General features: G+C 38.9%; 2 protein-coding genes across 3 annotated transcripts in view; both read right to left on the reverse strand.

Annotated features, from left to right (window-relative positions):
• Window positions 1-3,875: 3,875 nt before the first annotated feature.
• Window positions 3,876-22,765, reverse strand: part of LOC307262564 (nuclear GTPase SLIP-GC-like) — a 42,900-nt gene continuing 24,010 nt past the window's right edge. The window contains exons 8-21 of one of the 2 annotated variants that reach the window (XR_013845249.1): window positions 13,951-14,157; window positions 13,677-13,852; window positions 8,438-8,528; window positions 8,267-8,354; window positions 7,985-8,106; window positions 7,467-7,640; window positions 7,214-7,371; window positions 5,418-5,535; window positions 5,016-5,124; window positions 4,788-4,921; window positions 4,426-4,507; window positions 4,205-4,283; window positions 4,072-4,122; window positions 3,876-3,981 (exon numbers count right to left, since the gene is read on the reverse strand). Coding sequence is in view for 1 of the 2 variants with exons in the window: in XM_080043493.1 (XP_079899619.1) it covers window positions 4,219-4,283; window positions 4,426-4,507; window positions 4,788-4,921; window positions 5,016-5,124; window positions 5,418-5,535; window positions 7,214-7,371; window positions 7,467-7,640; window positions 7,985-8,106; window positions 8,267-8,354; window positions 8,438-8,528; window positions 13,677-13,852; window positions 13,951-14,157 (1,524 nt within the window). In the remaining variant the exon portion in view is untranslated. The remainder of the gene's footprint in view (window positions 3,982-4,071; window positions 4,123-4,204; window positions 4,284-4,425; window positions 4,508-4,787; window positions 4,922-5,015; window positions 5,125-5,417; window positions 5,536-7,213; window positions 7,372-7,466; window positions 7,641-7,984; window positions 8,107-8,266; window positions 8,355-8,437; window positions 8,529-13,676; window positions 13,853-13,950; window positions 14,158-22,765) is intronic. The other variant, XM_080043493.1, reaches the window with a different exon arrangement.
• On the reverse strand, window positions 14,356-22,066 carry LOC307262924 (nuclear GTPase SLIP-GC-like; the record flags this gene model as incomplete). The annotated part of the gene is made up of 5 exons (XM_080043947.1): window positions 21,990-22,066; window positions 21,693-21,776; window positions 21,275-21,368; window positions 14,749-14,965; window positions 14,356-14,613 (listed from the first exon to the last, which is right to left on the reverse strand). The coding sequence occupies exons 3-5, from the start codon at window positions 21,334-21,336 to the stop codon at window positions 14,356-14,358; spliced, it is 537 nt and encodes a 178-aa protein (XP_079900073.1). The 5' UTR covers window positions 21,337-21,368; window positions 21,693-21,776; window positions 21,990-22,066.

Raw genomic sequence — 22,765 nt, forward strand, 5'->3', positions numbered from 1 at the left:
CAGCTCCTCTCTCAGTGCTGCTACCTCCACCTTCCAGCTCTCTCTATCTCTCTTGAGCTGCTTTAGTTCCTCACTGAGGGACTCGAGCTGTCTTCTCTGATTGGCTCTGTCTTTCTAAACTTCTCTCAGCCAAGCGTTGAGGACATATTCATGACTTCTCCTAAAGGTGGTCAGGACAAATTGTAATTTATTGTCTCAGTAGGTTTACAATATGATGGACAATACCATTTATTGTTATACCAGCTGTGATTGTAGCTTCATAATTCTAGTCAAAGTATAAACAGCACAATATAAAAATGTAACGTATCATCAGTAAAATATACTTAACATATCAAAAGTAGAAGAACTTGCATTTAGTTTTGTAATGAACATGCTTCATAAAATTCTAATCTGAAAAGAACAGTTAACTGCAGTTTTAAGACAATTATGCTCAAATAGGAAGTACAATATTCCCCTCTGAGATATAGAATTTTAGAATAGAATTGAAACATAAGACACATAAAAAAGTAGTCAGTACTTCAAACTGTACTGTAAAAAGTACTAAAGCTGATTAAGAGCTTTCTTTCTGAAAACACCTGCCTGATGTTCCCAAAAGTTACAATGTGAGAGTAAACCACACAGTAAAGTTGCTGGTCAAACTGCTAATTATTTTGTTTAAAGTGACCATGTTCAAAGAATTAGAAGCAATCTGTAATAAATACTGTATTATTTCAGGATACATTCAGCTGGAGCCTCTCTATTGTCCTTGAGTCTCTGTTCAATTCTTTAAATAGTTTAAGTTTTATTTGCAGTAGACATTGATTATGATGTGTTCTGTTAGTAATAGTGATGTCATTTAATAATAATAAATAAACTACAGAGATCATGGACCTCCAGTTTATGTGTTGCCTTGTTAAATGCCAGGCAGGGGGCAAAGTGCCTTGTGTGTGTGTGTGCTGGTCTTCCTGTTTTCTCGGCTCATCCCTCTTTCTTTCGGCACGACACCATCGCACACACCCAAAATAACCACACCCATGCAAATAGCACGCAAAAACAATGATAAACATTTATAGTAAAGAGGAACAAAATTGAAGGCGTTCATTGGGTTAAATTGACCCCAAGGAACACCTTTTTGACAAATATGTGTACAGGACAACTAAAACATAAAATCATGTACATTTTATATTTACCCGGTTGTCCTTAATAAAATTAGGAATATTAATTAAATATAAATCAAAGCAAATGATCATAACCACTTATGTAGAGATGTCAAACATTGAATGGGGTCAATTTGCCACATAGTAACACTATTGGTTGATTGGATTGTCAATTGCCCCCACAGCAGTTTCTGATTTATATTGAATGGTATTACGGCTTATATCTTTTAACCTTTATGGTTTCTCTCTCTCAGTCTCTCATTTAATGGTTAACATGCTGAAAACATACATACTTTTTCATACTAAAAGCCCCCAGATGGGACAGAACCTTACCTTGCCCCCCTGTGCTGTTTGAAGTATAAATTACAGTTTGAGGACCAAGAGATAAAATGATCCAATACTTTACTTTAGAAATTAGAATATGAATTTACATTTTCTGTAGCTAAACTTCGAGGAACAATAAAGAGCAATTTTTCATCAGAACAACTTTTAATACTTTGTTTTTGCTGATAGTATTGTACTTTAAAATACAGGACATTAACTTATTTAAGTATTTTTTCTTACTGAATTTAATTTTTTTTTTTACTTTCCATGAGGAATTGGGAATTTAAGATTTGAGTACTCCTTCCACCACTAGTTTACCTAAAATGATAGAAAGCACATGACCTTGATCCAAACTTTAAGTAACTTAGAGACAAAACATTTGACCTAAAATAAAGATGTAAAATACACACTAAGAAAAGAGCTCTATGATAATTTTGACCAGGAGGTGGATGGCTTACAATGCCACTTGACAGTATTTATTTTCACCACAAAAGCAACTGTGCCTGCTTACACCTGTATGATAATATTGTCGCTTCACACAACAGCACCTGCTCTAATATTGTATGGGAGTTGTCTCAAAATTAAAACAGGTCTGGTGAGGCTTATTGACTCAGTCATTGTGTGGACAGTTGTCTTTAACAACATGCCATATAAATATATACACAGATTAGACATGGTTCATATGAAGTAAGAATTGGTTTTAGAAAATGCGAGGCCAATAGAAAACTTAGTCTGAAATCAGCATTTCAGTACGAAACAAGTTTTGCAATCATGTGATCATAAATTCCTGGACGACCTATCAGAAAGCTTTATTTTTTAGTAATGACTCCAATTAAAAGTTTGAAATCAAGTGGTCCCTTTTTTCGCTCTTATTTACGATCCAAAAATTGTAATGTATTATTCTGTATTGTATAAAATGTAACCGTTTCCATATCCTTTATCCAGAGGTGTTCTGTTGAATACCTTGAATATTCTAGTTGCTTTTATGTTTTTTTTTACCAAGACTTGCACATTACCTGTAAGTATTCTCTGAGTCTCTTTCTGAATTTTACTCTTGGTCCAGTTTTCGGAATCAAGTCATTGAAGTTGCAACTCCTCAAGGCTTAAGAACGTTTCCTTAGTAAGTAAAGCCTAGTTGTGTTATATTTTCCTTTGCTGTAAACTAATTTATTACTTCCTGGTGCACAGCCTAACCAGCAAATTACTCCTCACACACTTAAAAAAGGCATAGCCATGTAAAAAGGATACACTTTCTCTGTTTCTCATATAAGAGCACACACACTTTTATTTTGCAGTAAGCAACACTTGTCCTTGAAGAAAAAAAAATTATTTGGAAAGCCTAAAGTCTGTCAAATACAAATTGCAGTATGTACTCAAGGTTCAAGGTTTAAAGTATGAACCCATACAAATATTGAACCTGATGCGTGTCCATCCCAATCTATTAATAATAAATGCAAAGCCAAATCATGAATAAAAAACAACATGAAAACACATTCAAAAAGAAGCAAAAACTGCTAAATCATAAAAAAAGTATCCGGCCATCATAATGAAAACAACATTATGCCTGACTTTCCCCATTATCTCTGTCCGCCTCTGATCTACAATTACTTAATTGAAAAAATCCAATCCCCTCTACATGTAATACACAATAAGCAAATTCAAAGCACATATCAAAACAACACTCAAAGAGAACAACTTCACAAAAATGGTTGGGACCAGATCCAGAGTCTTCTTTTCTCTAATCCATGTGATCGCAGTGAATTTACATGATCTACATGCAAATTTAGAATCAGTGTAGATCAAACAAAACGATTGTCAGTTAATAACTAAACACTTGTTTCTCTTGTATCATACAGTATATTGTCTATCTACTTCTCGTACATGAACAGACATAAACTATTACTATGCTGTAAGCTACATTTTTGACCTTTTTGAGAAAACAAAATCATTCTTTTAACCTTTAGTCTGTCAGATACAACCTGAAATATGTACTGTAATCAAGATACAAAGTCTAATCTAGAAACCCATACAATTGTTGATATTGTAGCACATAAAACCCAATGTCATCGCTCCATGAAATAAAAACATTGACACAGCATGAAAATATATTCGAGAAGAAGCAACTGCTAAATGATTAAAAACAAGACTGTGGGACATAGAGGCTAGGACCCCTACAATAAAAATGGCAATGCTTACCCCGCCACACACACACACATACACGCAACACGCACACACACACACACACACACACACACACACACACACACACACACACAGACAACTTTTATGATCAATTACCACATACAGTATAGGCAAAAAAGCCTCAAGTCCTCGCAATTTAAAAACAAATCTTTTACATGTCTGTCACAACAAGCAAACTAAAAGTAAATGTACAACACACTCAAAGGATCAGGGGGAAAAAACATTATAAAACTGGTTGGGACCAAATCAAGTGGCCTCTTTTCTACTCCATGTGCTCGCAGGCATCAGGCCCCTGTTGGGTTCTCTTTGCTGAGAAAACCTGAAACGTCCACATAAAGATAAATGGCATGGTCGTTACGTTGAACAATATTGATAGAATGTTTGGATCATCAGTTTCCCTAAAACATACATGTGCACACATCAGTTATGCAGTGCAGCTGCTGGTCCGGTTGGATCAGGACTAGATAAATCAAAAGCATGATATTCATTAATCACATCAGTTTACAATCAGGCTATTAGTTGAGATTTTAACAAACTTTTACCAGATCAGTGTTTCTTAATCTGAGGTTTCCTTCAACTGCTTGTAGTATCTCTCCACCTCCTTAAGCTGCACTTTAACATCTAAAGAAAAAAGAAAAACTATTTGTTTAAACCAAGTGCATTAATAGTATTCTACACACTGTTTTAATTTATTTAAGTATAATAATCAGAGTATTTTTTGAAAGTATGAGATTTATATTTTGACATACTGTAATTGCTTTACCTGGGATGGAGTGGCCCTCAGTTTTGAGTGACAGTTCGATTGATTTCTGCATTTTTTCCTTCAGTGTCTTCAGGGTGTCCTCCTAATTCAGCATCAAAATCATAATCCCGTATCGCTAACACAGATACATATTGTGCTTAAGGTTAACTGAGTCCTACATGAATCAACATTGTGTACACAGGCTTGCTGAGACAGGGGGAAATGGTTAACATTTTATGGTTGAAGCTTTCAGAATAATTATCTGGCTTGAAGAAGCCCTAATGTAAATGATAAACTACAATTACAGATAAAGACAAGGATGTTTAGATCAACATGTTTTACTATATCATCATAGTATAATGTTTTTATGAAAAGTAACAGACCCTCAAGTCAGTCAGCTGCTTCAACATTATATCTTTAGCCTTCACGAACATGGTGTTCTTCAACTTATGTACGTGCTTCTCAATGGTGCTCCTCCTCTTTTTCAGCGAGTCTTTTCCTGTTATTTGTGCTGCTTCTACAATAGAACAGATATGTTTGCCAAATCACAATGGATGTTAATGTGTATTATTATAGTCTCAGGTGTTATATGTCATGGTCTTCTATCTTACCTTCATAGCATGTTTGCATGTATTTCTCGATTGTCGTTGTCAGACTGCTGTAGATTGTTTTCTTACGCTCCCTGATGTCTTTTTGGAGCCGTGACCTGATTTGTTCTTCCTTAATAAGGAAGAGAAAAAAATAGATTTTTTTAAATGAAGTTAATAGAAAAAAGGCTAATCTTTTTTATTTATTTTGATATACTTATACTGAATACATTTTTTTATTATTTATTTTATTTTTTTATAAAGATTTTACCTTACAAGTTATAAGCAGAACAGGACGTGTGATGTTAACATCTTTTTTCTACATTGTTGCCATTTACTGTTTCAATATAATTATACAGCTTCTCTGACATTCTCTGACCAGCTAGATAATGGAATATAATGGAAAAGGATGGTTCTCATCTCTACCTCTGTCTTGAGAAATCTCAGTCGCAGTTCAACATCCTTGTGTTTTTCAATCAGCCTCACTGTGTCAAGTGAAAACGTGTTGATGACCCCATTGAAAGGTCCACTTTTTCCGTCATTTCTGAAACATGTTAATAAATATAAATGTTAATAAAGGAAACATTGACACGTTTCTAATCAAAATACCAATTTATAGAGTAACGGCCCCCACACACATCCTACCTCTACTGCGCGTCTGCGTCTGACTTTTTGTCACAGACTGTGAAATCAACTTAAAGGCCAGGACACACCAGCCCGATAATCGCCGTCGTCAAAAAAAAAGACGAATCTGTTTGGTGTGTGCCGTGACGTCGGCCGACGTAGAGGTCGTCGGGCTTGTTTTGAGCCTGTCGGCCGCCGATTGAACATGTTCAATCGGCGGCCGACCGTCTTTCATTTGGAGCAATTTGATTGGTGGAGGGCTAGCGAATCAGTGAAGCCCGGAAGTGAGGCGGGTAGCACAAACAGCTAACAACAGCTAGCCATCGTTTTAATGTGTTTGTTCGTTTCGTTTTGAGAGTAGGCTACTCACATGCATCAACCCTTGTTGACTGCTCGACACCATGCTCGACACTCTCTGCTAAAAATTGTGCTTTTATGGTCCATAAATATAAATACGTATTTCTATCTATGTTTATGCTCTAGAGAGCTGTCCCATCATTTCCGGCTTTCGTATTTTTTCGGGCCACAATACAGATTAGCGCCGCCTGCTGTTGTGGAGACATTACGTCCCGCGGAAGCGCAGAGCGTACGGAAAATAAGCAGTCGACTCGGTGTGTTCTTTGGCCGCGACGGGAAGACTGGAGATTCCTGAAACGGCCGACTCCATTTTTTGCATAGTCGGAACAAGTCGGACTGGTGTGTCCTGGCCTGTAGAGCGAGCACACATCCGACGCACTGCTGAGGCGCGTCGGAGGCACGTCTGCAGCGACGCTCCCCTTCACCTCAGGAGGCTCGCCTATTTTTTTTCTGAGAGCAGCGCGTCTCTCTCGCGTCTCTGTGCTTTAACTGATAGAGAAATACTCTGCTGACAGTCATACCAGCAGCATTCACTCTAGTTACACGTTAACCCGGTGTGTTTATTTCAAAATAAAACATCCCTCAGTCGTATACGCGAATAATCCCTTTATTTCACGATTTAATTGTGCAATCAAAATCCGAGGGATTTAAAACCTAATTTTCAATTAGTTCTGGCATTTCATTTTTGGATAAATGACACATATAGAGATCCAATATAGTGAAGAAATAAAAAAGATCATGATGAGCGCAACAGTTTTCCGTTGCTCTATCTGTGTCTACGGCCTTCTTCTTCCCCGACCACACCCCCCTCTCTCTCTCCCGTATAAATCAGTAAAGTGATTTTTGAAATACTCTGCTGAGAGTCATATTGACTTCATACTGGCAGCTTTCGCTGTAGTTTCACCATTTCCTGGTGTGTCCCCTTCAAAATAAAACTTCCAACAAGCGAAAATATGGCAAAAAAAAAGAAAAAAAATGGCAATGGGGCGCACGGATTACTGTCCAGACTCAATATAAATCACATGCATCATAGATGACATGAAAGAACTTAATTTTTAATGGGAATTATCTATGAAAACTCTATGTAGAAAGATAGGGCTTTTAGAAGCAGCGCTGCAGCAGCAGCAGCTGCTGAGACGTTGCATGTGTGTCCGAGAAAAGTCCGAGAGAGGCAGCAGTAAGGTAACGCGACGCGCTCCAGAGGTAGACGCAGGATGTGTGTGGAGGACGTAATCTCTTACGGGAAGGTCTTCCTGAATTCCTTATCGATGCTATCAGTCAGGCATGAAGCTAGCTTCATATTGATGTTTATTTCTTTCCCTTGTTTTGGTTTGTGGATGCCATTTTTCTTAACGACACAATCCAATGTACTGTGAAAAGCACTACCGTTCTTCCATCTCTGAAAACAAACAGAAAACATTTTTTAATGACAGTTAACAATCATATGAAGTGCAAAATCAGTTGTTTTGATGTTATTATAATTTCAATACTCACAGGATTTAGGACAGGCTTCAGCATTGTTTCACATGAACTTATTGATTTCTCAACACCCTCCCTAAGGCATTTAACAAAAGCCTTATGAGCCTCTTCCATGGGTTTTCTGACTTTATCAAGTTCACGCCTCAGCTTTTCTTCAAGGACTGTGCACACATCCATTTCATGGGCAACCTGAACTCAATGACAACACATTCTGTATTTAAGGATATTAATCTGTACTGCTTATGTCACTGAGTTTCTTTCAAGATATTATTATGTAGCCTCTCAAAAAACAAACAGGACATCAACTACATTGATGGCTTTAGCAGGCGTGAAATTTCAGTGTTTTAGTGGAATTTAAGATTTGTTATTCCAGATAGATCCAATAAGTCTGTCACTTAACTTGGCAAATCTTCTACTGCATTTGAGTGTAGATTACTTCAAACTCCTTTTTTGCCTTAAATATTTATTATTTTCTTACAATATTCATAACAATATTAATGAAGCAAAAACACAGTTTTATCAGTTGACCTTACCTCTGCTCTACAGCTGGCCCCTTGAATCAGCGAGAGAATCCCATGAGCTCCAGACACATAGTTTAACGTTTTTGAGTGACTGTCATTGAGCTTTCGCAGAAATTTCTTAAGTTTGGGAATTTCTGTAAAAATAAATTGCAGCTGAATCTTACATATTCAAATTCCACCCTACAAAAATACATTGAAATTACACAATCTAATTAGTAATTTCTGTTTAAATTAAAGTTGTTAGAGTAGAGTAAAAAAACACTCTATCCAGTGTTAAATTGGGACTTCACCTACCAGTTTCATCTGGTTTTAGGCATTTCCCTTTCGGAAACTCTTTGGAGCTCACTGTGAACACTTGGAAACATTCGCCACTGAAATGATTCTTTAAAAAAAATGTTTTGATTTGAACATATGCTTGCAGCTGTAGACAATATTAGTGTGTAAAAATCAGTCTATAAAACTCACCTTAATCTTCTTTGATTTGCCAAATTCCTTTTTCACTGCTTCCTTGGCTCGTGCATTTCTTTTCAAAATCAAACCAGGAACAGCATGTTTTCTGAAGAAAAAGATTGTTTCTACTGGAATTTCCTTTTATATATATTAAATATTAACATATTTTTTAGTAGGGGAGACACTTTTTACATTTGCTTCCCTCTAAGGGAGCTAAAATGATTTATCAGTCAAATTTACACATTTCCCATTAATTCAGGATGAAAAAAAGTTGTCTTGTGTCTCAGTTCCCAGCTGTGGGGTAAACTGAGACAGACCAGAGAAATCAAGGGGGAAAACTGATCCACTTACTTTTTACACTCTGAAACTACCATCACATTCACAACAAATGTTTTAACAGTTAGAATCCTGACAGCTAGCTTGAAAACCAAATATTCCAAAACTAATGTCGGACGAGTAACAGAATCATGGGGTTCGGTCAATTAAGAAAAACATTTTCTAAACACTTGAAAGTAACTCTGATCAAATACACCATATAATTCATATTCAATAATTAACATTCAAATGACATATAGAACCAGTTAGATTAAAACACAGTCTGGGGGTCAGAACACAGGACCCTTAAGGCCTTTTCACACCGGGCGCGACGCGAATAAACACAACGTAAAAGCGAATGTTTTGAAATGTGAATTTTGTCGCGTCTCACTTTAGAAGCGACGTCCCAGAAAGATCTAACTCAGTTCGAAAAAATAAAAAACGCAAATTCGCGGTGCAAAATGACGGAGCTGGTGTGGAAGCTTGTATTGACTCTGTATACGTTCGTTAATTAACGGATTAATCGCACGAATAAAACGCGCCCGGTGTGCAAAGGCCTTTAGAGCCAGCTAGTGTCTGGGGGTCAGAGCAAAGAACAATCAGAACCAGCTAGAACAGCCTGGGACTCAGAACACAGGACTAGACCCAGCTGTCATTTTCCATCTTTTGAGTCTTTAGCCCCTTTTACACAGCCAGTGAAATAATAATAATCTTTATTAAGGACTCAGATGCTCCACTCACATCCAACATACACACACACACACATAGAACACATTAAAATACATTACTCAATAAAATACTGCACTAAAATAGGTGCAAGCTATCATGCCAATGCTTTTGAAGCCTGGATGTGAACCGATAGCCCATCATAGGGTTGGTTAAGGCTATAATGATGCTATTTTCTGATAAATCCAATCGACACATGAAATTGAACATTAACTTTCGTAACAGTGCCTGACATGTAGGTACATTAGAGGACACAAATAACTGGCTAGCACTGTGCCACATAGGAACACGGAGCAACAACCTCATGGCATCATTATATGCCACTCTAAGCCTCTGCATACTTCTCACTCTGTAAGAGGACCAGAGATGAGCTCTATACAGCGGCGTGACATAAGCCCTAAACAGAGCACACTTAACATCTGTGGAACACATGGAACATTTCCTCATCATCATGTTGGCCTGTGCATATATTTTACACCATTGACGACGAATGTCACTGTCATCCATGAGATCATCTGAGAAGACATGTCCTAGATATTTTAATTCCCTGGATATTTCTAAGAGACCATCTGAGAGGTGGAAAGCAGGAAAAGAGGATTTTTTGTCCTCTCTAGATCTCACAACAACGACCTTACTCTTTATGGCATTATAGTTTATGTCAAATTCTCTTCCATATTTTGTGCATATCCTCAACAGCTCTTGTAACCCAGCAGAATATGGACAAAGTAAAACCAGGTCATCAGCATACATGAGATGATTCACAACTTGATCTCCCACAATACATCCTGTTGTACATTCATTTAGCTGTCTTGAAAGGTCATCAATATATACATTAAAAAGAATAGGAGATGAGATTCCTCCTTGACGGACCCCATTCGCCACATGAAAAGCCAGGAATATGCCGGAATTTCGGCCCTCCGCCCTGCTGTGTAAATGCGACCGTTGCGGAACGAGGGAAGAAAGGTGCGAGAGATTGTTCCGGGAATTTTACTACCTTGGGGGGTAGTAAGATTGCCGACACAATCAGTTCCGCCTCTCTGTATAAATGCGTCCAGCTTGTTGTTGCGGAACAGGGGGGCGTTTGACGTTCCATAGCCTACGTTCTAAACATGCGACCATGTTAGCAGTTGAAGGACGTGTGCTTAAAGTTAACCACGGCGGCCTGATGTCCAGTAAAAATCACCAAATAAAAGGAACGGCGTATAATCTAGCTGGTCATAAGGTCCGCTGCTCAATCCAAACCCCCACGCTTCATTTCAGTTTATGAGTCAATTTCTGCCCAGGGGAAGTTGTACAATGGGAAAGCTAGACTAGGCTAAGCTAGGCTGCGACCGGATCGCCGCCGCTATTATTATCCTAAGTCTGAGCGTATATCCACACTTTATTTCTGTCTACAGTAACGGGACTTCACACACTGTGTGTATGTGTATGTCTGATTGGCAGATCTCTGCCCTCACAAAGAGACTCGCTCACAGCCAACCTGTCACACAAACACACACACACACACACACACACACACACACACACACACACACACACACACACACACACACAGACACAGAGGTGAAGAGGTGAGCGGATTGATTTTGTCAGTTTGGTTAACAGTCCCAGTGATGTTGGACTCAGCGCGTAGCGAGATCAACCGGCACATCGTGGGGACAGTAAAATATGTCCCTCTAACTGCAAGCTCCAGCACTTCTGCTCTCAATTCACCGGCCAGTGTTGTTGTTGTAAAGCAGCTGACCGGCGCGGCGCTTAATGTTTACGTCACACCTGACGCTGTTTACAAGCACCTCTTTCATTCCGGAACGCTGTGTAAAAGGGGCTACTGATGCGCCAGCAGGCCGGAGTTGCTTGCTTCTGTGTAAATAACACAGAAGCAAGCAAAGCCGGCATATTGGAGTGATGTTGTTCCTTCAATATGCCGCAATCTCTGTGTAAAAGGGGCTTATGATGAATAATTCTCTGCTTTTGTTTTATTGGGATCATTCATTGAATAAAGACATATTACTTAGAGTCTATTGGTGTTAAAGGTCACTCTCCTGTCCCCCACATACAAACGTGCCAAACCATGCCCTTGCTGACACCCTTTCAACCATCAACCCCCACCTCCAGCCCACATTGTCTTTTGTCTTATTCAAACTAGTCTCCTTGCTACCTCAAACATAATCATTAAAAGAGGGGACAGACACTGTATCACTTTACCCCACAGCATTTGTCTCACTTTACCCCACTGCCACAATTTGAGAAAAAACTACCTCTCTCAGAAAATCAGGCTAATCTTCATTTATCATCATATGTTTCATCATGGTTTCATATGTTGGTAGTTCATCAACATGTATGATAGAAATTTTTCTACCTGAATCAATTTGCTTTGGCACAACAATCCATTAAGTTGACAGCAAGAAAATTTACTTTTACATGCAAAAAAGACATTTTTGTGAAAACAACATGCTTACAACATCACCATAAGGTCCTCTCTTTCATGGCCAAGGGGAAATGAGAGGGGCTTGAAAACATATATCTCAAAATGTGTTCCATTGCCTAGATACAGGGGGTGTCTCACATTACCCGATGGCTCACATTCCCCCATTCTCCCCTACTTATTTCAGTACTTATTTATACTTTTTCAGCACTGATTTATCTTTTATTGGGAACATGATGTAGTTCACTGACTAATATACCTAACACTTACCCCAATTAATTGGAATTAACTGGAAGTGTACCAACTAAACAGTGACTCAATTACCAATTTAATTGTACAAAATTAAATGAATTCACTCTGAATTTACAGTTAGTTTCCAGGAAATTGTTTAATAAGCTTTGGGGTCAGTATAATAAAGTGTTATATTAGTTTGGATGGAGGAGCTCCTTTCTTTATTTGGGAATATCTTGCTTCCTTTCTGCTAATGTAGAAAACCCAAGCAACCTGGAAGTCAGTTGTGCTCAGTAAGTGTTTTAGCAGGCACATGAGTATTTGGTGACTGGGAGGAACATCCTGCCAAATATGTACCAGAGTGGTGCTTGGTTTGTAGACTAATATGCTGCTAGTCAAGAAAGTTCAATAAGAAATTGTACTTGATAACAGGATATAAAAGGCCAACGATAGAGGATTTAACCTGCGGCTGTACTTTGCATTTTGGCTTAGATTTGCAAGAGGCCTTCTGATGTAGCAAGCAGGTACCATAAGACCAAAAGAGCTGCAGCTTCAGTTCTGTCTAAGCAAGAACCTGGGTGTGAGAGGAGTTCAGAGACAGGGATTTACTCAAGACATTTCTGGCAAACCGTCCTGACCTCTCACGGGCTGCTCCAGGAGAATGTGGTGCTGGGGCTATACTTGATGCTAATTATTTGGGATAAATACAACAACAACAACCAAATATATGAAAGTGGTTGTTTTTATTGTGCACTTTTGTAGCAAGAGCAGCAAGCTATCCACGATTTCTCTCCAACTGGCTTATATCAACATCATTTTTTAAGTGACCAGGGTTGTCACTTGTAACCGAAACTGGAGTAAGGGGTCATGGGGGGTGTTGTCGGAAACAGTATCTTAATTGCACTAAGCATTTAACCAGTACTCTTCAGTGTTGAACTCTTCACCAGCAGTGTCAGTGTCTTAATAGGGTTCAACAGTGGCTGCCCCCTTTTTAGCCGGTTCCAGAAGTTAAAATTTAGAAAGTGAGAAAAAGGCAAGGGTACAAGACTGTGGACGTAATTTTTCCGGAAGCAATATAACTACTCATCCCACAATCCTTGGGGAACACCAAGCTTTTCCTAAATAATGAGCGTTAGAAGAATTCGACCGTTATCTACACTTTTATCAGCCGACAGCCGCGCTTATTTTTTTCTACTGTGTTTTAATGCCGGCCATCGTAAGGCTGAATTTCCCGCGAGTGGTAAACATTTCCATGGTAAGTTAACTACGGGCTCCGCTAATCAGAGACATAACTGTGACGCTCTAGGATCACGGGTAGGGTGTTCTTCTCCCCGAGATCACAAATAAACTATGTTTTCCTTCAAACAAGGTTGATATCAAGTAAACTTGTGTCACCTACCGAAGCATATACCATCACGCTCAGGTAGCTATCGGTAAGTCTGCCTTGTATGGTTGGGACATTGTGGTTAACAATCTAATCCCCTATGGAGGAAATGAATAGCATTTCATAACTAACTTTAAATAGCCTATGTACAATAGAATCTTCGATTTACTTACTCAGCATCTGAATCTTCAATCAGATCAGACTTGGTGCAGATGAAGTGAATGTGCTGACATTCGCCACCATTTCCCATGAGGCTACAAGCACTTTCCAGGACCTCCCAGGGTTCTTTTTCTGATACTGCTCGATTAATGTCAGTCACAATCCACACAGTAGAGCAACTTCCAACAACCTGTAAGGGCAGAATTTTCAGTGCTTTGATGTTACAGTATCCAGATAACACAGTAATACACAATAAGTTAAAAAAAACATTGTAATTGACTAACATACATCTTTCCATATTGTATCTCTGCTCTTGTTACGGTCACCATTGCCAGGAAGATCCACAAGTGTGACATGCTTGAGACGATTATAATTGGGCACCCTGATGGTCACACATTTCACTAGTGGCCAATACCACCTCTTATCATCTTTACCTTCTCTGTCATTTGTGTCAGTTCTTGTGTATTGGACAACTATTGCAGATAGCTCTTTAGCCTGCAACAAAAACAAATAAATAAGATCAGGACAACCTAATGTAATTTTATTTATTTGCACATTTAAAGTGCTTTTTAATTTGCATGAAATAATTTGAATAAGGATATGATAAAAAATATGAAAAAACAAACATTGAAACCATTTAAAGTACCAAAAACGGCAAAAAGTTCAAATTAGATTAGTAACTAATCCAAATGACTAACCGGTGCAGAGAGCTGTTCTCTTACTTACTGAACCACATGTCAGGGTCTTCTTCCTGGAGTTGAGAAATTCTGGGATTTCTTTGAAATACTTGTCGTCGAAGAGGTTTTCATTCTTTATATTTTTCCATTCTTCGCCATACAGAGCTGAAAGCTTTTCACCATAATCGTCATCTTCCTGATCATCTTCCTGATCATCTTCCTGATCTGCATTATCCCCAAGAAAATTAAAGGACCACAACTCGTCTCTCCACTCCTAAAGAATAAAAAACATTATATTTGATTTATTTTAATTCAAAGGCATGTAATGTATCCAGCAACTTTGTGTTTGCAGCTACATCAAAATTATTTTAATAGCTTCAAGAAAACAAACATATTCAGCCCATTTTACCTCTTTTGTAATGAACTCAATTTCTGCCTCATACTTTGAGTTCCGCATGTTAGCCTCCACCTTAATCATGGCTGAGGTACATGCAGAGACACTTCCAGAGGGCAAGAGATTCTTCTCTCCAATGACAGCATTTATCAAGGAGCTCTTTCCAGCCCCGGTTCTACCAAAGACACCGACCAGTTCCCTCTTGTCTGTCTCCAAATTGTTTATTTTATCCCTGTCGCACAATTGATTAAAATGTATTAATTAATATACAAAACTGAAAGAATGTCTGGAAGTCAGCTGTCTATAAACAATACTCAATCACAATTTAAAGCAGTCAATCAATTCCTTAATATTAACAATGATTCTAATGAGTACTTGCATGTGAAAAGGGTTACTGTACTTTTCGGACTACAAGCCGCAACTTTTTCCCAATTTTTCGACCCTGTTATTACACAGCACATTTGTATGTTCTGTAGCTACTAGGGATGGGCGTTAGTAATCGAGTACTCGAGTACTCCTCGTTTCAGTACTACTCGATTGGTGGAAGAGAAAAATAGTTTTTTTTTTTTAGTGTTCGTAGCCTTTAGGCTTGCCGGCGGGCCGCCCCTATTTTAAAATGTTATATACGTGTACAAAACGGCACAAAACGGATAAAATAAAGTTTAACAAAATTTTATATTTTGATGCAAGTGCAATAAACTGAGCGTTGTGTCAAAAAGCAACTGCAAATAACTGCCACCTTCGTGTCACCGCAGCGCAGCCTGTTTTCTCCACAGCACCGCGGAGCTGAACACGGTCTCTCCTTTCTCCAGAATATTGTCAGGAATATAATTGTCCAATTATTTCAAAGCAGATAATACAATTACGTTTATAAAAAGGGGAGATGACACCTGTTACTCTCAGTTAGTAATGAGTAGCCTAGACTACAGGTGAGCATGCAAGGTGCTCTCCGCTTGGAAAGAAAAGTAAAGAAGAAGCAAGGCTTACTTCAGGCACATTCGCTCCGAGCCAACAACAGTTAAGAAGCCTTCAACAGGGAATATGGGGATAACATTCAAAAACCGACCGGTGTAACGTTCCGTTTATGAGGAATTAGTCGCGGTAATTATTCATGGTCACAGAGTGAGCATTACGCGGTTGGCTATACAACTATCTGCTTTGGTGAGTTATTTATATGTATTTAAATGGTAGGACAATCATTTAATATTATTTGCTGCCCTTCTTATTTTAAATGGTGACTTAGGCAATTTTTTTGTTACAACTACAGACCATGCTTTTTTTCTCCCCAACGCAGACCTACTCGATCGGATTAAATTGTGGCCCGTCTATTTAATTACTTTCAGTGAGGAAAATGTGTTTTAAACTTGTGGGAATAAATCCTTAATATCATATGGCAACTGTGACTGTTTGACAATAAGCATTGAGCGCTTTATTGCGGTGAACCGTTGTTCTGCAGACAGATGCGTTGCGTTCTAAAAATAGAAAAAAGTTTAACGAGGAATCGATTGACCCTCGAGGAATGCAAGCGATCACACGAGTAGTGAAAACACTCGTGCCCATCCCTAGTAGCTATTGCACTAAATGGTAACACTTGAATATGTTATGCAAATTGTTTGTTGAAATGTTAATAAATGGGAGATTCCTCAAGCAGCCATCTCTTTCCCGACAATCCCCTCTGTGCACAAATTCTTACATATGGTAATTAAACATTATAACACCTGCGGTTTATAGTCCAGTGCGGTTTATAGTGCAGAAAATACGGTACTCACAGATGAAATCACACAGAATTTCCAGCAGACTTTGCTGTTCACTTCAGCTTGACAGAGCTTTAGGGCTCAACAGTGCGGTTTCGGAAGTAAAAATCCCATTAATTTTCTCCATAGGGGATTTTCTCATTAGCCACAATGTAATTACCATCCAAGGCAGATTTACCGTGAAACAATGATATATGCTTCGGTAGATTACACACGTTTGCATGATACAAACCTTGTTATAAGAAACACATGTTTATTTGAGATATCAGGTAGAAAAACTAAACTACACATGATCCTAGACTAGAGCATCACAGATACGTCTCTGATCACTTATCATGGAAATGTTTAAATTCGGCTTTCATTGTCCTCCACTGGTTTACTTTTTTTAGTTTTGATCCGTAATTCTTTTTGATGGTTTTTTGTACCGTTTACCCCCTTCTCCCCGAAACATCAATCTTCACCTCTGAGTACTGCTCCCCCCAACAGTTCCCCCATGCCGGCCACATCCGTCACTGACACTCGCTCCAGAAAGTTTCCCTCTACAAACCATCATCAGCCACAGAGACTTCCATTATCACAACAACCTACACGTGTAATCTGCCTGCCTCCACCCCCTAGCCCAAGCACCCCAGCCTGTCCAAATTGATACCCGACCCCTAAACAGCAAGGGCCTCATACTCAATGAATTAATAACTGACTGGACTTTCTCTGCATAACTGAAAGATGGCAAAAACCACAGGAATATTTTTCACTAATTTAGACCACACCCGCCAGATATGAATATATATATAAGCCACGCCTCCATGGTCGTGGTGGTGGACCATGTCCGAGCACCTGGCTATCACCATGGACCTTCTCATCCCCACACCACAAGTCAAGCAAAAACGCTCTAGAACTTTCTGGAATCTCAAATCCATCCAACCCACATCTCTCTCCTTCCTCTTGTCCGATAACATCCCTGACTCCGCCCTCATCAAGAACGCCTCCCCTACAGACCTGGTCACAATCTATAATGACATCCTCTCCTCCTGTCTCAATCAGCTCGCTCCAATAAAATCTAAGATTGTATCTTTCATTCAATTCACCCCCTGGTACACTGATCATCTCCATCACCTCAAATTCAAAGGCCCCCAACTCCAACGGCTAACCAATAGAACCGGTCTCACTATCCTCTACAAAGATGCCCTCAACAGCGCACGCTCCACCTTCTACTCCTCCATCATACAATCAGGAAGCAACAATCCTAAAACTCTGTTTTCCACCATAAACAAACTTCTTAAACCTCTGGTCACAATCTCCAACTCCTACACTGTCAGTAAATGCCTCTCATTTCTCTCACACATCCAAAGAACAATAGACACTATACACAGCCAACTGACCAACACCTCCACTGTCTCGTCTCCGTCCCTCCCTATCACTCTCAGCTGCCGAAACTCTAGTCCACTCATTCATTTCATCCCGCCTTGATTACTGTAACTCCATCCTTTACGGCTCATCAAACCACTTACTTAATAAACTGGAATAAAACTTCACCCTTCAAAGCCCTCAACAACCTGGCCCCTCCCAACCTCTCTGACCTTCTCCACCGCCATACCCCTACCCGTTGTCTCAGGTCCACCAATGCCAACCTCCCCCAACCCATCAGGACCAACCACCGGTCCTGGGGAGACAGAGCCTTTGCTGCAGCTGCCCGCGCCCTCTGGAATGCCCTCCCCAACGACATCCGCAATGCCAACACTCTTTCATCTTTCAAAACAGCCCTCAAAACACACATTTCCACCCTTGCTTTTAACCTATACACTTTATGTTTTGTTTGTTTGTTTTGTTCAGCTTCTTTTTTCTTCTTCTCATGATTTAGCTGCTATTGTGGAGCGTCTTTGATCACTGGGAAAAGCGCTATACAAATTTGATCTATTATTATTTTTGATGTTGCTTTAAACCAAATTTTTTTGACTGAGCCATGGCTCATATCTAAGGCGACACAACATTTGACGTTCTGTTTACCACTTCTGTTATTGAGTTATCTTTTTTTTTACAATTTAAAATTTGGGGAATGTGTGTCTTTCCTGGCTTCCAGCTAGAACACGAATGTGTGTATTTCAGGTTTGAAAAGCTAATTTTGAATTTTTTTATTTAGGGGGCAAGCTTCTCTAATCAAATTTCACAGATTTTCCCTGCAGGGATAAAGCTGTCATTGTAATGAAATCCACAAAGTAATTCTCTCCACCTGGTGAAAGCCTGACCAAGGATAACTTTGCCCGTCTATCACTATCCCTTTTAGCTTTTATTTATTCTTCATTGGATTTAATTTTTTTCTTTGATGGTCCTGCTCTGGTATCAGCCATTATGACGACAAATAACTGTCTAAAAACAAGGCATATGTACAGGGGCCTGTTTCAGGTAGCTGGTTTTACTTACTCTGAGTTTAATCCTGCGCTAAGAGTTGGTCAACTAATAGCGCAGGATTATGATGAGAAAACTCATCATCTGATTATGATGAGTAACTCTGGGTTTTCGGTTTCAGAACACTGGATCAGCGTTGGGTCAATCAACTCTGAGCGTGTTCACTCTGGGTTGATGGTGTGCGTAAAAGCCATTGTCAATGGATCGCTGATAACATGATTCACCATGGAAGCAAACAAATGATTGATCCTCCCACTTCTCCACTTCTCAAAAAAGAAAATTAAATAAAACTTCTCTGCTCCTCCCACTAGAGTTAGAAATATTAACGAATGAGTTTATGGTATGGAGAAGAATTAACAGGGATATTGTCTCATAACTCTGATCTAATCACCTCGGCAATTCATTAAAAAACGGAGCAAACATTTTTTGTCAAGAGAATCATTTCGCTGCCGTATGAGAAGCAATAGTCTATTTAAAAAAGTTACGCATATCAGCAGCAGCAAAAGTATTAAGCTGGCGCAGCACAGCATTGCTGACAGTGTTTTATATTTGCTGTATAATATGTTGGCAAGCTATAGCCTAATACTGTGCAGTAAACAGACTGCCGCTTCTTTTAAATGGGGAGTGAAAGACGTTAACTTCAGACACATTAGGTGACAGTTTCCATTGAAGAGCCTGATTGATTTATTACCAGATCCATTTTCCTCAAGTGATCACAGTTTAAATTATTATATCATTTTTATATTCATATTAGGCTATTTTACGAGGCTCGTCTGTGACTTTGGGATCGCACAAGTGAACAGTAACGATCGCGTGAAGCCGCAGCGAAATATGTTCAGTGGAACAGACGTTAAAAAGCATACAATACAAATAGGTTTATTAATCTGAATGTAGAGCATGTCACGATGTGTAAGGTGGCCGCCTATATGAACAAGGCTACTGATCAGATAAATGATCGATCAAACGTAAAATCATCAGGAAATGATAAAAACATCCAGATGGAGATTTCTATGGAGTGATTTTGCTTCAAACTGTACAGGGACGCGTGTGACAGTGACACTCTTTCTTCAGTCGGAGCTGCAGCGTAAAGTGAAAACAAACTCAGGGTAGGTCAAATCACCTATTCAGCAGGTTGGACCCACGGCGTATGTTGCCGCAGTAACTGACTCTGGGTTGCCACAAAACCAGCTACCTGAAACACGCCCCAGATTTCTCCTGCTTCCCATACCTGGGGGCAGGGGTGGATTACTGCACGGGCACATTGGGCACAGGCCCAGGGGCCCAAGGGCTCAGGGGGGCCCTTAGCCAGAGATACTGATAGTAACTTTTCATGTTGCATAGTCAAAGAGCTCAGTCACTGATGTCAATAACAGGGTCCAAAAAGGAATAGACTAAATATAAGGATACTCATTCAAATTTAACAAGACAGAAATCATCATGGGCCCCTCAACTGGTAGGGGAGAAATACAAAAGCAAGGTAAAAACACCAGCATTAGTAGCTCTGTCTAAAGGACTCCATGAGGGGCCTTGAATGCCCCCTCACACATACAGAAATAAGCTTTCTATGTGTGAATCCTAAATTGTTTATAAAAAGTAGCTATCCACCCTTTATCTGTTGAAATAGGCCCCTCCTTCATAGAAAATGGGTCTGCAGACCAATCTACTGTACTGTTTTTACAGTTGCAGAGTAAAGAGTGCTGCCTGTTTAAGAAAAATCTGAAAAATAATGTTCCTTCTGCATCTCAGGATTTGAAAGAGCCTCTAAAATGTATTTTCAAAGTGCACCAGATTGATTCATTTTACTTTAAAAAGGGGGGGGGGGCATGCCCCCGGACCCCCCATCAAGGTACAGGGTCCCTCCAACAGTATCCCAAAATCCTGTGGGAAAAACTGACTTCCTTAATATTTTTTTGCCATTTATTGTATATATCTGTGTGGAAAAGTCAGTGTACCTGACTGGATAGGGACGAGTGTGGGGCCCTTTAAGGGTTTGTGCCCAGGGACCCATTATCTCATAATCCGTCAATGCCTGGAGGGATAGGCTACTCAAAACGCGTTCTGCAACCCAAAAGGGATATGTGACAATAGAGCCTGCATGCACAAGCCGTAAAGTGGACTGGGTGCCCGACCAGAGCAAAAGCATTAATAAAAACTATATAAAAACAGCTTTCTTTGCACTGATGGTATTGTTTGCTGTTAAAGGTAATTTATGATCGTCAAAGAAAAATTTTAAGTGTTTTAGAAATACTTAAAAGTAGGAAAATGAAGAAACTAGTCTGAAATCTCCTTTTAAAAATGTTCCCTTCAACAGCAGTAGAGCCAGGCACACAATAGGATTACAAAATAATATGAAGTATGGTCAAATTAATAAACTCTTCACTTACTTTAGGAACTTATTGAGCTTTTCGTTGTCTTGGTTAAGTATTTTCTTGTCGACACAGCTCATGATCTTTTTAACTTTATCCAGTATGATTTCTTCTGTCAGAGTAAAAGTAAGAACTTTCAGTAGGAACAATGAACCAGTATATTCAGTAAATATATTTACAATGAAGAAGGTCCTCTACCAAGTCAATTTAGGATCCCTCACAGAGTGTATTATACTTATACTATTGCAACCTAGATAAACAAGTTATCTGGGTTTAAAGCATCATCCAGTTAAAGGATATGGTTCAATTAAGAAAATAGTACCAAAAGCATACATACTGTTGCTATTGCCTGTGGTATAACAAGTTAAAAATACAGTATATTATATAAAAGCTCTATAATGGGTAATTGTAATTGTGTAGAATGTAAAATAAATACCTGAGTCTGATTTCGGGTCATGATGTCGTTTTGGTGGTGATTGCAATTGGCTGCAACCGCCCTGAAAATCTGACTTTCTCTTTCCTTGTTGCATTTAAAAAATGAAAAAGCTCAAATTAAAAGTTTGCATGTGCCTCTAAAAATGTAAACATGCTTATAATATTTCTTATTCAAAGCAGAAATTGATGCCTTGAACGCTGCAATAAGCACCATGTGTTATCAATAACATGCAGTATATCTCACCTTTAACCCTTGTTTAATGGGTAATTGTAATTGTGTAGAATGTAAAATAAATACCTGAGTCTGATTTCGGGTCATGTCGTCGTTTTGTAGGTGGTGATTGCAATTGGCTGCAACCGCCCTGAAAATCTGACTTTCTCTTTCCTTGTTGCATTTAAAAAATGAAAAAGCTAAAATAAAAAGTTTGCATGTGCCTCTAAAAATGTAAACATGCTTATAATATTTCTCATTCAAAACAGAAATTGATGCCTTGAACGCTGCAATAAGCACCATGTGTTATCAATAACATGCAGTATATCTCACCTTTAACCCTTGTTTAATGGGTAATTGTAATTGTGTAGAATGTAAAATAAATACCTGAGTCTGATTTCGGGTCATGTCGTCGTTTTGTAGGTGGTGATTGCAATTGGCTGCAACCGCCCTGAAAATCTGACTTTCTCTTTCCTTGTTGCATTTAAAAAATGAAAAAGCTCAAATTAAAAGTTTGCATGTGCCTCTAAAAATGTAAACATGCTTATAATATTTCTTATTCAAAGCAGAAATTGATGCCTTGAACGCTGCAATAAGCACCATGTGTTATCAATAACATGCAGTATATCTCACCTTTAACCCTTGTTTAATGGGTAATTGTAATTGTGTAGAATGTAAAATAAATACCTGAGTCTGATTTCGGGTCATGTCGTCGTTTTGTAGGTGGTGATTGCAATTGGCTGCAACCGCCCTGAAAATCTGACTTTCTCTTTCCTTGTTGCATTTAAAAAATGAAAAAGCTCAAATTAAAAGTTTGCATGTGCCTCTAAAAATGTAAACATGCTTATAATATTTCTTATTCA

Source organism: Ammodytes marinus, assembly GCF_949987685.1.
Source record: "Ammodytes marinus genome assembly, chromosome: 16".
In the NCBI taxonomy this organism is placed as follows: domain Eukaryota; kingdom Metazoa; phylum Chordata; class Actinopteri; order Uranoscopiformes; family Ammodytidae; genus Ammodytes; species Ammodytes marinus.